Here is a 17,900-nt window from a genome sequence, read left to right as displayed (position 1 = left end):
CACACTGTTTCTCCTTTAATGCACACACTGACTGCTTACCAGTTCTTGCACTATCTGCAGTGCATCCCATTCACATTCTCATGAGTTTTGTGCAATGTTGTATGGGAAACCACAGCTTTCCTTTCTTTCTAGACTGTTAGCAGTGTCACTTAATTTATGATATTTGCTGATTACCTCAGCTGCCTTCTTAAAATACATAGTCTGCTTACTCATTATATTAAGCTGTATTCTTTATTCATGTCTGTTTAACACTATTATGTTGTCCACCCATTCAGTGTCAGGTCTGTGCTGCTTTATGCACTCATCTATGAAACTAGACCTATATTTTTATTTCACAGCAAATTAAAGAAAATATGATCATTTTACTTTACAAACTTTAAAATCTAGGTTCCAAACTTTGTAGGATGCTTTTACTGTATGTTTTTGTTCCTTTTGCTCTGATCTATTAAATGATCAACATTGTAGCTAGCAGGTAGATGAATGAAAAAGCAAAAACAGATGTTCCAAGGTGCACTTTACTGATCCTAGACACATCCACATTTTATTAGGAATTTACTATTGCTTGATAAGTGACCTAAGTGTTGCATTGGAATTCTGAAATAAAGTCAGGATTACCACAAAGATGCAATGTGGTAGTTGTGTCTTACTGTTATGGCATATGTTGTTGTCTTTTGGCTTTTCCCGGCTAGGGGTCGCCACAGCTGAACTCTGGTCTGCTAATGACTGGCAGTAGATTTTCACAGTGCCGAGTTGTCAGCTCGACGCCCAACCTTCAATGAAGGCATGCCCATTCACGCATGTCTTTTGGAATGCCACTCAACCCACAGGGAGGACATGCAGACTTCACAGAGAAGGCACTCCCCGCACACTAGCTGAGAATTGAACGGGAGAACCTCTTGCTGTGAGGCAACAATGCTACCGCTGCTTACTGTTATTGCGTATATGCTGTCATATTTGGGACACTGAAAAATCTAGCTATTTTGTTTACAAAATGGTTTGTGGGCATACCTCTTAAATTCTTAGTGCAAGAAATTTGAACAATTCCTAAAATAATGAGCCCCAGAATAGGGACATATTTTATGTATTGCTCTGATAAACTTAGAAAGTTGTTAAATAGCAGGATTTGTGTTAGTATGCATTTTTTGAATGATATGAAGTCTGAAACCCAAATGTATTCATTATTTAGTGACTTGAATTCTCAACAATTTGCCGAAAAACCACAAAATTTGTGAGGAAAAGACCAAAAATAAGAGAAAAAAATGTGGATATTCTGAAAAACTCTGGACATACCTCTCAACCTCTTAAAGCAAGAAATCTGGACAAAGCCATAAATAAAAGTGGGACAAATGCCCAAATATAAGGACAATTTCTAAACATTGCTCTTACAAACTTAGAAAGTTGATAGAATTCGAGATTTTGCAATAGCATGAATTTTCTGAATGGTATGAAGTCTGATACTCAAATGTCTATCATTATTTCCTAACTTCAGTCTTTAATAATTTGCCAGTAATTTGCAGAAAACCACAATTTTATGTAAAAATTGGCCAAACATATGAGGCAAAAATCTGGACATTCTGCAAAAATCTGTACAGTTGACAGGTATGACTCTGGACCATTTAGAGGTATATTTGTGGACCATCTTACCATTAAGTAAAAACATAATCTTATAATTTTATCACAATTGTTGAAAAGTTAAAGTAACATAGAAATGAACTAATATAAAAATATTTGTCCATTCTTGCTTTCGAAATGATTAACATTTTTTTTTCTTTTTTTTTCAATTTCAGGTTGTTGAAAAAGCTAGAGTTCTCATCACTGATGCTAATGATGAAAGACCAGAATTTATTAACACACCCTACATAGTTGATGTACCAGAGGTTTGTATAATGTTTATATTAATATACACAAATATTAGTTTCATCATTCAAAATCTATTACCATACAAAGCATTAATATATATATAGATGTTTTAAGATTATAATCATTTAAATTAAGATGATCTGTGAAACTTAAAAAACAGAAATTTAATGGAATCTTAATAGATTTCCAACATATTTATTGTCTATAAAATGAATTTATAAACTGGTATGTGATATTGTGTATTTTGTTTTCAACATGCTTTGTATATATGTTTTTTAACATTGGTTTTAGAAGGGTTAAATTCTGTTTGTTTAATGTTGAAAATGAATTTAATGTTGTAAGTGATGTTGAAGAAAATGTTGGTTTTCATACTGGTTGTGGTAAATTGTTTGTGCCTAACTTACCTAGCTCTAGTAATTTCATGCCGCCTAAAAGATCTTCTGTGTTGATTAATGTTGAGACTTTTTTGTGTAAAAAAAGTGAACATGAGTTAAGTTTTTGAAATCCCATAGAAAATTTTATTTGGACAAGCAGGAATGGTTAATCTTAAAGCACCTGAGAGAAGAAACTGTGAACTATGTATTTTTGCAAGCTGATAATGGGGTAATTGGGTCATTATGTCAAAATCTCAGTACCATAAAATGGCTTATGGGTTATTATCTAAGGAGAATGTGTATGAGAAGTTGACCCATAACCCTGTAACTCAATTTAATGGGATGTTGTTGAAGATAGTAGAGTAGGGAGAGAGATTTTTTTTTGACAGCACATGATGTTAAAAAAATGCATATACCATTTCCCAGGGATCCTATTTTTTATTCCCTGCCTAAGATTTATAATAATCTAACTGAACCTCTGGGGAAGCCCATTGTATCTTGTTGTAGCTCCTTTCTAGAGCATGTTGGGATGCTTTTGGATAGTCATTTGAAAAAAAATATTTATCTAAAATTCCATCTCATATTAGAGCTATGAATGAGTTTTGTAAAATGGTGAAAGACATGCAATGGGAGGATAACTTTTATTGGGCTACTGTTGATGTTAAGTCTTTATATACTAACATTAAGACTAGGTGGGGCCTGGCGACAGTAGGTAGATTGTTGGGTGAGGGCCACGGACAACTTTTTTTGTTAAACTTACTTGAGTTTGCTTTGACACATAATTATTTCATTTTCAATAATGGGTTTTTCTTACGAAAGGAAGGAACAGCTATGGGGGCAAATTGTGCCCCTGCTTTTGCCATAATCTTTATGTCCCATTTTGACAATGTATGTACAATAAGGATTTTTTTATTAGATCTGTTGTACAATATCAGTGCTATAGTGATGACTTAATTTTCATTTGTAAAGGTGATATAGGGGAATTTGAGGGGTTTATTAGGTCACTTAATAATAATCCCTTTGGGTTGGAGTTTATTGGTGTCACTAATAAGTATGTTATCCAGTTTTTGGATATTGAATTGTATGTGAATAGTGACAATAAAGTACAATATAAACCCTATAGAAAGGATACGGTGGTCAATAATTTTTTTGCATGCCAGTAGTTCTCATCCTCCACATTTATTAGATTCCCTTCCATATGGGGAATTTAAGAGGATTTTTGAACATACTCTGATAGTCATTTGCTTGAACAGGAATGTATGTTAGTTAATGAGATGTTGTTGCTGAGAGGTTATTTAGAAGCCTCTATTGAGAAAGCTAGGAATAGAGTGAAGGGTAGCCTTCATGGCTATGGGACTATCATTAGAAATGAAATTTATAGGCCAGTTAAGGATATAGATATGGTTGAAGGGAAACATATATTTTTTTGTGACTAAGTACTCCCTCTTTTCATCTATTTTGAAGGTCTTAGTTGATAGCTTGTGGCTTATTGTGTGTTATGATGATGAATTGGGACATTTATTTCCCAAGAAGGTCACTTTCTGATAGGGTAGGTATGGTAATTTAAAAGAAATTCTTAGTCTTAAAATAAAGAGACCTTTAAGTGATCAGATAGGAATGTGTAAATGTGGAAGATGTAAAGTTTGTTCTAGGGTGAGGAATATTTCTGGCACTAGTATTAATGGCAAAAAGGTTGTGATTGCTGATATGTTTGACTGCTGTTCCTGTGGGGTAGGTTATATTTTGGGTTGTGGCTGCTCCCCTCCTAAATGGCACATTGGTCAGACTAAGCATATTATGGAGCATTTGGGTGATATTAGGAATAAGCAGTTAGATAGTCCTATCGCAGATCGTTTCCATAAAGTACATGGGGGACAAGATGGAAGTTTATTTTTTAGTGTTTTATCTAAACCATTAACAATGGGTGGGGTAATTTTTGTACATAAGTTATTAGAGTTAGAGTAGATTTATCTTAAATTAAAAAACACTTACACCTAGGGGCTTAAATATGGATATTAACTTGAATGTCTGAGTTGGACTTTTGTAGGGTTTAATTCTTTGTATGGATGGTTATGGGTATTGCTCTTTAAGGGCTGTTTAATTGGTAAATTGTTAGTAATTATTCAATTGAAGTTTTGTATAAAAAGACTGCATGGTATTTTAAAAATTATTCCTGTGAAGACATTTAGCTGAGGTACCAAAATGCTTTTAAATTGTTTGCAGTTATTGGTGATTCTGTTTTTTTTTTTTTTTTTTTGTTAAATTATGTTTGGTCATTATTCATCACATGACAGTTTGTGTTGTTATCAAACAGGAAGTCACACTTTCTTTTTAAATGTCCTGATGAATTTTTTGAATGAAAGTGCTTAACCTACAATAAATGTATTGTTTTTTGTCAAGTGTTAGCATGTTTCAGAGATGTTTTCTTAGTCTGTTTCAGTGTTTGGAATCACAGTTTTTAGATTTTTTGCTTTCTTCTCAAATATGCCACACAAACCATGTTCATTACAAACATTGGGAAGAATGGAGATGATTTGTTGGCTTCCATTCTAACTGCTGAAGAAGAATTAACTCATCTGACAGCATTACTCATTCAAGAGGTTATTGTGCAGTTGACACAACTACAAATGTTTTCACTGCAGCAAACACTCACAGGGCAGATTACAGACTCTGTGATAAGTGCAGATTGTGAAATTGACCAAACTAAAAATGTAGAATGTATTCAAGTTCAAAATAATGAAGCTGCTACTACTGCTGGGGCTGAGCAATGAAACAAAGCTTGTATGCTCTGCAACACTCAAAATCAGCTATACTGGAACAGGCAAAACTGTAAGTACAAGTTATGCATCTGTAGTTTGTTCTGGGACTGTGAATCAAGTGCCACTAAGTAGAATATTGCTTGTCAAAAAATTGATGAGCACGTGAATGGGACATTCCAAAAATAAATCCAAGAGCAACTCGCTTTTATATCAGAAACAGGAGGAGACAGCAAGTCTGACACTTTTCAAGATAAACTTATTTGAGAAAACATTGTCAAAGCTAAGAGCTTTAAATGCATTTCAAAGGGATAGCATGCAAGCTGGTTAAATTCCAAAGGGGTTAAGAATATGGAAATAAATTAATTTCAAAGGGATAGCATGCAGCTGGTCAAATTACAAAGGGATTAAGAATATGGAAATACTCAAATGAGTTTATAGTTGACTCTGTATTACATCATGAATTATTGGTGTTGTTTGATAGAACAGTCATTGAGTCCATGGCTATTTTGATGCAAGACAATGAGAGACTGTTGCAGAAACTAATGGATGAGATTCATGCACTACAAAGAAGACTGTAAATTACCTAAGTCTGAATACCAAAAAATGTGTACTAACGTGAATATGAAGGCAGCAGTTATCATCAAATGCAAACAAAGGAAGTTGGCTAGAGAGAAAAAGGGAATACGGTGAGAAGCAAATGTATCCAAGGCCTGTCAGCAATAATAACAATAGCACTTGAAATACCCTTGAAACAAATATTATTAAGCACAGTAACAATAACAACAACAACACTCATTGTAATGATACTGATGAAAATGCTGTGGAGAATAATAGTAATGATTTTTTTAGACAACATCATTGTTCTTCAAAGATCCAGTCAGCTAACAGTGAAAGCATCAAATCACTGCAATTAGTATATAGTCAATGGTCAAGCACAACCCAAGAGGAATTGGGTCAACTACAACAGCAGTGGCACAAAAGGTAGTCTCTGCAAATATATCTGCTATGGCATTAAATATTAATGGGCTGATTATTTATAATTTAAGCCACAAAGACATTAACAGTGACTTTGCTGCTATATAGTAAAAAGGGTTTACCTTTGTGTTGACCAAAAAAGTGAACTTAATGATTTGATTATTGAACTGAAGTCATTGGTTAGAAAATTACATTTATTTTTAATTTTTCAGGATAGACAATGGCTTGAATAGCAACAAGAATTAAAAAGGAGAGGGCATGGAGCCTAGTTGACCAACTGACAGCAGTGAATTTTGAGAACTCCATAATCTAGTACAATAATATAGGACAATTGTATTATTTTCAAGTTTAAGATGTCAGAAATCTATAGATAAACTACTAAACTACATAAATCTCAGTATTGGTGGAGATATACAAAAATTTTCCTGTCAAGTAACTTGGAGATATATTGAGTCACTGAATATGAACAACTCAAGGAATTATCATCCAGATTCTGCTTTGAAAAAAGAACTGCAATTGATGACATCTACCTTACATGAACTATCTTTGAAGATGGATGGCTTTAAAAATGACTTAGAAAACCTCAAATTAAATTTTCAAAAACAGACTGATACTCATAAGGAACTATTACAGTGACATCATACAAAAATAACAAATATAGAGACTTCTCTAAATGAAATTGAAGGGAAACTCAAAGAGGAAGAATTCCAAAAAGAATTTCTGCTTAAACAGAATTCATAGCTGCTTAACAAATTAGATGACTTAGAACACAGGGAAAGGAGAAACAACATAAGGATCTTTGGTCTGCCTGAAAACACTGAAGGAGAAGACATTATTTCATTCTTAACAACCTGGATTCCTGAATTTTTAGACTTGAAAGAGGGACTTTTATTTGGAATTGAAAGGGTGCATAGAGCACTGAGGAAACCTGCTTCTAACTCAACAAATACTCCACCTAGATCCATAGTTATAAAATTTCTTTCATTTATGGACAAGGAGCTAATATTAAAATCTGCTTGGAGAAAATCACCCTTAAAATACAAGCAAAGCCTGATAAGGTTTGACAATGATTATTCTTCCAGAATACTAGAACAAAGGAAGAAAGTCTGACCAATAATAAAACTGTTGAAACAAAACAACATTAAAGCACAGCTGTCCTTTCCAGCCAAGATAAAAATACTTTTTACCAATGAGATGAGAACCTTTAATGACTTAGAAGAAGCTACTATATTCATCAAAAACAACAACATAATGTCTATCCCAGAAGAAATGGAGTGGATGGCCCTACTCTTGAAAGAATAAAAGAAACAAATCCTTGGACTGATGCTAGAAAGAAGAAACAAAAAAAAATGATTCCAAGGTAGCTGTCCCCAAAAAATAACTCTTACAACTACATATTTCAAAGTATCAACTGATATGGTACATCACTTGTCATCTGTTTTTATTTAAAAAGGGAGGGTTTGAGCAGGTGTGGCCATGATGAGCATTGAGTAGCAACATTTCTTTACAGCTCTGCCTTTTCCAGATTTCTATGCCAGGAATTTTTGAATATAACTATCCAAACTTCAGTTTTTTTATATATTTGGATCATTTTAACCCTTTACTTGGATTATATCAAAAACATTTTAAATTTTTATATTTAATCCTGTCAAAAGTACTAGGGATAATCTTCTGGTATCAGATTACAATATGAGCTCCACAAAATCTTCACATCAAGAAACAACAATAAAAAAAGAACTTCAAACTCTACTGTCAAATATTCCAGATTTGTCAACTAAAATTGATAGAATGGATTTTAAATTAGATGATTGTAAGGAAAAATGTTCACATCAAATGGAAACAATACAACAAGAAACAACAGAAAATACAGATTACAAGTATAGAAGCATCACTAAATGATATAGACAGCAGGATCCAAGAAGGTGAGCACAATATTGACTTTCTTTTAAAACAGAATTCTCTGCTTCTATCTAAAATAGATGATTTGGAGAACAGGTCTCACAGAAACAATATAAGAATATTTGGTTTACCTGACAATGTGGAACAAAATAATATGGAGAAATTCCTGTCCTCTTGGCTTCCTGAGATTTTAGGACTCCCTGAAGCCCTTTCCTTTGGTATTGAAAGGGCTCACAGGTCATTGATGTCATCCAGAAATAGCAAAAACAATTCCACAAAATCTGTCATACTGAGATTCTTATCTTCACATGATAAGAAAATGGTTTTAAAAACTGCTTGGGCCAAATTACCAGTTAAAGTTAAAGATAACATCATACGCTTTGACAATGACTATTCTTCATCTCTTATTGCCAAGAGAAAACTCTTCTTACCACTGCCATAGCATTCATTAAATCTAACAAAATCACTGATAAACTTGAAGAAATGGAATGGGCTAGTACAAGTCTTAAAAGAATTGCTGACAACAGCTCCTGGAAAACTTTTGAACATAAAAAGAAGCTCAAAAACAAATGAATCAACATAACAGTTTTAACAGTCTTTCACATTACCAAATTTTATTTGATGACCCAAAAGTCAGGGGAAATGGAAATGGTTCAACAGGTGAGTGTTGTTGTTATTCGTTTTATTATTATTATTATTATTATTATTATTATTATTATTATTAGTCTTTTGTTTGGTATTTTTCTTCTTATAAAGCAGTCATAGTTAATTGTCTTTTTTTTTTAGAAAATAGTTTTACTATTACATTTTTCTGAATAACTTATATGTTTACCTTGATCTTCCCTGTATTAGAACTATAGTTAATATAGTTTATTTTAATAATTTGAGCTAGAATGTTTGCTAGTTGTGATATCTATACTGTAATTTCTTAGCTCTTTGTAATGTCACATGACTGCTTTGATTGTTCACTGTGCTTTGTTTCAGTTATAGAAAACATGATTTATGCTCTGCAATTAGTGCTGTTTTCTTTCTGTTGACATATGTTAGTTGGATGCCTTGTTATAGAACAGATCAGCTTCCTTCTGTAATTGTGTTACTGATGCCTTCTACTAGTTCATGCTGATGAAAGCATTCGGCTATTAAGATATGCAGTCTTTATAGTAATATGGAAAGAAAAGACTGGTGCCACATTGAAGTGGTCTGGTGATGGAGGAGAATGGAGTTTGTTGTGGGATATGATGTTTGGTTTGTTTGCTTGTTTTTTCTCTTTTGTGGTTCTGATTGTATTGGGTCATGATCGTGGGAAATGGTTTGCTGTCTGTTTGATGGTTTGAATTGGTGGTTTGGTGAGATGCCGGACATGGAGGCTTGTATTTAATATTTAACTTATAGTGAGTAGACCTGCTTTTTGCTTCCCGGGCATGTCACGAGACAGTCTGAAGTCTTCAATCAATATTTAAAATCTTACAGTTTCCCACTGTGACTCTTTGAATTGCTTTTGTACTCAGCGGGCTCAAGATTTGGTCTCCTTATAGCTGCCGGATTAGTAGACTGCTGGAAAGCATCATTACCTTGACAATAGATTTTTCTCATCTTCGTACTTCAGTCTTGTTTCTTCTGGACTGCTGCCTTTCAGTTGGGAATGCTGATAGAGTGGCCTATAATGCCATCTAGTGGTTAAATCATTTAAATGCACCCTTTAGTTTCATTCTTGATTATTTTATATATATACTTTTTCTTATCTACAAGCGACATAATTGTATAATGAAAGGAAGGAAGGTTTTTTTCAATTTTCAAGGTGGTAGTTGTGACATGTTAATATATACAACTAATGATTGCACACTTGTTAGATTTAAAACAGTTGTAGTCACATAAATCTGAGAAATGTGTGGGAGTAAAGTAAACTCTCAATTCTTTTCATAATGTAAAACATTGTAGGCATATAATTTCTAAAACAGCTTTCCATTTTAGAGACTGTCTTAAGAACTATATATCTGTCTGAATAGCTATGTTGACCTCTCCCTAGCACTGCTCACACAATAACACAAAGAATATGTGTACAGTGGCACAAGTTATTTAACCAATTGGGGCATAACAATGAAAATTAATATTAAGACACCAAAATAAGAGAACATGCATAAGCAGTTTATCCGCTGTGGTCCCACCATAGCTCTATGCTGCTTCAAAGATCTTCTAACCTGCAAGCACTCTGTTTCAATATAGATTACACATTAGATGCTTTCAAATAGTGATTTGAACTCCACTCTTCTGCTTTGCTTATGAGTTTACTCTTGTTTGCAGTGCAGTTTACATAGGATTCTCCTGGATATTGGCAAGTTGGAAGCATCAGAACATTGATACTCCTTAGCCTATCTATAACACTCAAACACACGTAAGTAGCTATCTAAAGGAAATCTATTTGTATGCATCATGTAGGAAGCAACATATAGACTCAATTATATAAGGACAATATTTTTCTCATAATATGGTCTCCTATTATCACACTTTAAAAAAAATACAAAAGTTAAAGAAGATAGAAGTCTGTCAGTTAATTAACACCAATAAATTCAACACTAGAAAAAAGGGATGTTAGAATCTTATTACACAAGCTTGCAAACAACTAGAAGTTAACAATTCTATAATTTTATTATAAGTGCATTTACTTAATTGGAAATTCAGAATATTTATTTATTTCTCACATGGGCATACTAATAAAATAAAATGGAGAATTATAATCTTATACAACATTCATGTACACGACTTGTAAATCATATATTTATCTTCGGTGTACATACAAGTATATTATCAGTTGACACCAACTTAAAACTCTATACTTTAAGGTTGGATTTCACAAAATTAGACAATCTGAAACTTGATATTTCGAAAAATCTAGACAAAAATAGAATAAAGGAAATAAACGTTTTAAACAATACATACTTAGAAATATTGAATAATAAAACTATGATTAATTTAGAGAAATTTAAATTTATTAATTTTTCTATAAATCCCAGGTAAATATTCTTGCCGATAAAACAAAAACGTTAAGTAAATTCAACCATATAAAAGAATTATATTCCCCAAATAAAAACAGAATGGTTTCTGGACTACTTGCTTGTGTCTTTTGGCTTTTCCTGGTTAGGGGTTGCCACAACGGAACTCCGGTCCGCTAATGATTGGCAGTAGAGTTTTACATGCTGGCTTGCTGGGCCTAATGCACAACCTTCAACGAAGGAACGCCCATTCATGCATGTTGCCACACAGAAGATGCTCTAACTGAGAATCGAATGGGCAATGTCTAACTGTGAGGTGACAATGCTACCGCAGCACCACCACCGCAGTTATTAAAGGAATTTAGAGAGTATTTTTTAAAAATAAATTAATCTATTAATCCAATTAATGTCAGAAAAGACATCAAATTATTTATTAATAAAAACGCAAAGAAAAGGCTATCAGATGAACAAATAAATTTTATTGATAGACAGATATCCTTTAATGACATTCAAAATCAAATAACCAAGCTTAAACAGAATAAGGCTCCTGATAACAATGGAATTATTTCTGAAATATATAAGATTTTACCTTCAAAAGCACTAACATAGTTACATGCTGTATTTAACATAGTTCAAGACAAAAATATAGTCCCCCCCTTCTTGGAAATATACTTTTATCTGTCCCATTTTGAAACCCGATAAAGACTCAACTAAATGTTCATCATATAGACCCACATCCCTATTAAACTCAGATTACAAAATGTTTGTCCATTTATGCAGATAGACTTAAACATTTTTTACCCAACTTAGTTCATGAGGACCAAACCAGTTTTGTAATAAATAGAACATCTTATGACAATATTAAAAGATATATTACATTAATTGAATCAGCACAAAATTGTAGAAGTTTTAGTTAGCCAAGATATAAACTGTGCATTTGATTCTATTAATTGGGAATATTTATTCATTTTACTTGAAGAAATAAATTTCTGTAATAAATTTGTTAATTTAATCACTCAATTATACAGTAGTAGTCAAGCATATATTAAAATTGGCTCACGTGTCCCCTAATATACCTATTGTTAAAGGTACAAAACAAGGGTGCCCTTTATCTCCTCTTTTGTTTACATTAATTATGGAACCATGGGAAAATCTAATAAGAGACAATAAAAATATATATGGTTATAGTCTAGGGCCCAATGAAACATCAAAAATCCAATTATTTGCAGACGATATATTAATTACTCTTGGAAATACTAATCCAACACTACAAGAACTATTTTATAGCCCAATCTAAACAAATAACATATTGAGCAATAATTATCACCATTAATATTAAAGATATACTACAAATAAATTACCATAAAAGTTTAACTACTATTGAACATTTAATAAATAAATGGAAAAAAATAATATTTTCAATGGATGAACAACTTTCGATTATTAAGATGATATTGCTCCCTAAATTCTTATATATAATACAATCTGTTTCTATACCCCCTCCCTAAACAATAATTAAAAAGTTTAATACAATTATCAAAAATTCTTATGGCATCCCATTAGACCTAGGATAGCTTTAACCTACCCATACACATAGATGGGAAAAATGGAGGCATAGCCATACCAAACTTAGAAATCTATTCGATTTCATCAGTGATAAAAACAATCTCTTATCTTATAGATGAAGAATATTCAGCTAAATGGAAAGAGATTATAATAACTTTATCTCAAAACTCAAAAAATAATGACAGTGTTCATCTATTGATTTTGTAAAAAAATCATTCATATGGAATTTAAAAGGTTATTGTTCCAACTATTCCTCTCAATGATTTAAATCTAGTTATATTAATCTAATTTTAAAATCTTTTAAAAATGTTATATTTAGGGTTAAAGAATATGAAAGATGGTTGTTCCTCATTTTCCCCAGTGATCATACACAAGGGATCATATTCTCTACAGATTGTTCCAAAATGTCTCTACTTAAACAAAAACAATTAATATTCTGACATCAAATGATGAATAATGAGTTGAAATCTATTAACATATTTATGGATGAATACAACATTGATGCACTATTATGGCTAGATTTGCAAGAAGCCAGAAAATACATTTTGGATAAACTCGATCTAATTCCTTTAAGTATTGAGAAATCAATATCTAAACTTATTAAATATTTGATATTATCCTCCCAACATAATCTTCCAGTCAAAAACAGCTTATCATTTATTTATAGGGCAATTAAATCTGATTTGAATACACACACACATAATTACTGGAAATATTTTTCTGTTATTAATAATTGTTCTCCTTCAGAGATAGATAAGACCAATATTCTCATCTCAGCTAGTAAAACTACTTCTTCACTTAAATGGAGAGTTTTCCCCTGGAGATTTCTACACAAATCATTTTAACATGAGTATAATAACCAAAAAAAATGTTGCATGCTGGAGATGTAATATTGAAGTGAATGTAGATTGGTCTCATATATTTTATGATTGCTCACCTTTAAAGAACTGTTGATATTTTTTACAAGCAATCTTTGCAGATAATTTTTACTCGTTAAATCACTTGTCTTATTTAATACACCAGTTCCAAAATGTATTAAGAAAAGTAAATATTCTATTATTTGATCTATTTTATCCATTGCCAGAAAAACAATTACAAAAAATTGGAAATCTTCACGTATACCTTCATTACAAGAATTTAAAGGTCTTCTCTTGGAAATATCTAAGTTAGAAATGTTAACTATAACATTTAGATCTACGAGGGATACAACTTCTTATAATCAATGGAAAAGTATACATGAATTATTAGAGAAATAGTCATCTTAATGTTAATTTTTTTTTATTTACTCTCATTAACTTATTTATGACTTTGAATGGTAATATAGTGAACATTGTTGTAAATAGTTTTTGTTAATTTGTTTTTATACCACTACATTTTGTTTTTTATCTATTGTACTATAAAAAAAGTTAATTTTTTCTTCAAAAATATGTTATAATAATCTTATCAATAAAACTGCTTGTGAAAAAAAGGAGGGTTTCTTCAACAACTGAGAAACAGTAATGATTTATTCAGAATGTTCAAAGAGTCCAGTAATTATTCACAAACAAAGGTAGGTCAAGATGGATTACTGTTTACATTATATATACATATATATATATTATATATATATATATATATATATATAAGCCAAACAAAGCAACATATAATATAAACATAGACATTTCTATTCCCCTACTTGAACTCAACAAATACTTATCTTGTTCATTTTTCATTATTTTTACTTATAATAATTTAAGTAATTAATTAACTAATTCAACAAGGTACCATTCATTAGAGTTCATACTCAAATGTTACAAATTAACATCATATATAATAGTAGTAATAGTAGAGTGTTTTGAAAAAAAATGCTGTCATGGAGACTAATACCTTCTTCAGTTAAAGTATGATTTAGAAATGTCATGTATATCCTAGTTGAATAATAGTAGCAAGCTGATAGTACAAATGTGATCATTAGTCTGTCTAAAAATAGTTAATCTCAATTATGGCAGGTAGCAAAGCTACAAGTGCTGTTTGAGCAATCCTGATATGGTGTACGTGGATGCAGCTGTGTCTGGCAGCTAGTACAACTGTCATTATTATTCTCTCTAAACATAGTTAATATCAATTATGGCAGGTATCATAGCTTCGAGTGCTGTTTGATTAAGCCTGACATGGTGTGTGTGGATGCAGCTGTATCTGACAGCTGTTGTTTGTTGCTGTTTTCATCTCCAGGAAGCTGTGGGTTGTGGCTTGTGATTAAGGTTTACTGATGCTTGTGTATTAGGAAGAGATGTTTGGTGTTTTAGCCTGGATCCAGGGAAAGGGGGTGGACAAAACTGTGATTTGAGATATTTGGGAAGAGAATAGTTTATTTATACATCTGCTGAGTGAGAGATGGGAAGGCTGGAAGAATGCGTTATCACTTGTTGTGGTGGCTTGTTGGGAGGTTTTTTTTTATCTGTTTTCTCTCCTTTCTTTTCTTGGCTGCTGTCTCACTGAAAGGGAGGGAATTTAGGCTTGAAGTTGCAGTGAAGTGAAGCTTTGCTTCAGGTGCATTGCGAGCCTCTGGTATGTAGTACACAAACACACTAACAGAAACAGATGCTCCCAGGTTGCTATGGTAATGGAGACAGAGTGACGATAATGCTTAATGGCTCTGAAGAGCCTCCGAGATGATTCTTGGCAATGTTTTTGGTTTAAAAAATATATACATATATATTTATATATATATATATATATATATATATATATATATATATATATATATATATATATATATAATAAAAGGGCTGATTTAAACCACATGTACACATATTGATAGTCTCCCAATACTTCATTTAGCTCATTAATTTGATTCTCTATAAAAAAATAAATAAATAAATAGTAAGTGCAATTTTATATTTAAAATGTATTTGGGCCAAACACATTAAGGACTTACATAAGAGTGAACGTCTGAGTTATTGTGAAAAACTAAGAGCATTTGGTCTTGTGCAGCACCCTTTGCAGTGGTCTGGGAGGTGAGCTTGCTCAGACGTGTTGGGCATATGAGGATAGCTGATTCTAGGGGGTTTTGGGGTTGCTGGGAAGTGCTAGAAAGTCATTAGATTTTCTTCATGGAAATATATGTAGGAATGGAAAGTGTGTTAAGTGGTTCACTGGCAGAGTGGCCATTGTATGGAACAGGCTGGTAAAATGGAACAGGACAAATATTGGTTTGGATATTTTAAGAACAGCCTGGCATCATACCACATGAACTAGTGAACGGTATTCTGGCAAAACTGGATGGGTATTGTAGTCCGTGCTTGACGTACTGATATGTGTGTATGTAAGGATGGAAATATACTTATAACAAATAAGAAACTAGAAGGGTCCCATAATATAAAGTCTATGGACTGTATAAACATGCTTGGAAGGATCTAATAATAAGAATAAGCATTACAGCTTGTGGTCTCTCAAATAACTAAGCAACAGCCAAAAAAAAAACACACACACACACACACACACACACACAATAGTTATGTAATGTATGATTTTAGTAAATCTAGACATAAAATATATAGCCGTCATATACGATGAAGCAGTCTGCTGAATTTAGATATTAAAGACAGGATTTAATAACATGGGCTTGTGTATAACACTACTGTCTTAACTTGTCATAAATGACATACGCTACATTGAACATCAAGGGCAAGCATGATGATTTACTTATATAAATGAATATGTATAACAAATCATGTAATTCCTTTAACTTGAATTGTAGTTTTTGTAACCCATCTTGACCATATATAATACTTAAGTGATTACCAAGGTAACTAATGTTTATACATGACATCAAACTAACAGTTGTTAAGAGAAACAAAAAGAAGCCTGAACTTGAAATGTCACAGAATTTAACAATCATATTCTGAACAAATAGTATTAAATTGACAATAGGCACTCAGTTTAATTACATGGGCTTGTGTATAATCACATTACTCTTTTAACTTGTCATAAATGATATACACTATATTGAACATCAAGGGGAAGCATGATGATTTTCTCATATAAATAAATCTGCGTAAAAAGTCATATAATTGCTTTAAAAATTGTGGTTTTGTAACCCATCTTGACCATACATAATACTTAAGCTGTTACCAAGGTAATTGTTTTATACATGACATAAAACTGATAAAGTTGTTCAAGGAAAACAATAGAAGTCTGAACTAGGAATGTCACAGAATGTAACAATCACATTCTGAACTAATAGTATTAAATTGACAATAATCATTCAGTTTAACCTTTGCTGATTATACAAAATCGAATGTTGCCATTTAAATCTAAAAACTTTCTGCATATGCCATAAAATGGTGATTTATGAATTTGGAAAGGGAACTTGTAATCATTAATCACAATAAGTGAATTTGTTGTTTTAACCTATAATTTCACTCATTTTACAATAAGAAATGACAGATATGAAAATCCTTATGTGTAGGAAATGGGGAGAAGAGGGATGCAATGATAATTCAAATCCACTAACTTTCATCAATGTTTACATAAAACAAACTTGATGCTGTAAGTAAGTTATCAACAAACAACGTGATTACTTAAATGCTGGAAAACAATGAAATATAACTTCTGATATATCTAGCAAAATACATTGTATCATAAACATTAGGTATAAATATTATTACCATCTATTTATATTAAATAATAAGTTTTGAAATACTTCATCAATAAGGGTGAATATGTTAAATAGCTGTGTGCTATAATCTTTTACTGAGGTTTTATATATGATGCATCCTACTTTACTATGACTGAATTGCTTGTCATATGTCTTTCATGTAAATATTAATTGCTTATACAATAAGTAGACATTTATATTGTATTAGAATTCTGTCTAATCTATAATAGTACTATATCTGTTCAAAATAATATAAATATTGTGTATTCCTATTACAAAAATTCTCCATGTGATAATTCAATTTATGGAGCTCAGATGTTCTGGATTATCAAGGTATGAGTGATAATCTGATGGACTTAGGTTTATCCATCAGATTAGGAATGATTTTCATTCCATGGCTAGTGCGGATCTTAGTTTTGTTAACAGTTATTAATTTAAATTTGTTATTTCACAAAAGCATTTTTAGTATGCCTGACCAAGACATTACTTTATTCGTAAACACTCAAAAGTATCAAACTGATAGTTTCCTTTAAAAGCTAAAACATATACTTTATAGTTATCAGAGGAAAATGTATAATAATCACAATAAAACAAAAATTGCATAGTCTAAATGACCTAAGATGGATTTAACTTTATTATCTTTAAATACCAATGGCTTAAACAATCCTAGCAAGAGATCAAATCTACTGAAATATTTAAAATTGAACAAAGCACAAATTGTCTTCCTTCAAGAAACTCATTTCAAAACAAATAACAATTACAAATGGAATCCTAAGGAATATATGATATTGGCACAATCCACTTATAAGACAAAGACAAAAGGGGTAACAATTTTATG

At 31.8% G+C, this 17,900-nt stretch overlaps 1 protein-coding gene across 5 annotated transcripts in view; it reads left to right on the top strand.

Annotated features, from left to right (window-relative positions):
- Positions 1 to 17,900, top strand: part of CDHR1 (cadherin related family member 1) — a 532,835-nt gene that overhangs the window by 154,592 nt on the left and 360,343 nt on the right. For all 5 annotated transcript variants that reach the window (XM_044056525.1, XM_044056524.1, XM_044056526.1 and 2 more), the window contains one exon: positions 1,788 to 1,877. In XM_044056525.1, coding sequence (XP_043912460.1) covers positions 1,788 to 1,877 — 90 coding nt within the window. The remainder of the gene's footprint in view (positions 1 to 1,787; positions 1,878 to 17,900) is intronic.

The sequence above is a fragment of the Protopterus annectens genome, chromosome 14.part0 (genome assembly GCF_019279795.1).
Source record: "Protopterus annectens isolate FY-2018-M chromosome 14.part0, PAN1.0, whole genome shotgun sequence".
NCBI classification, from domain to species: domain Eukaryota; kingdom Metazoa; phylum Chordata; order Ceratodontiformes; family Protopteridae; genus Protopterus; species Protopterus annectens.
The sequence above is the reverse complement of the archived record's forward strand: the minus strand, read 5'-3'. Positions and strand labels throughout refer to the sequence as shown.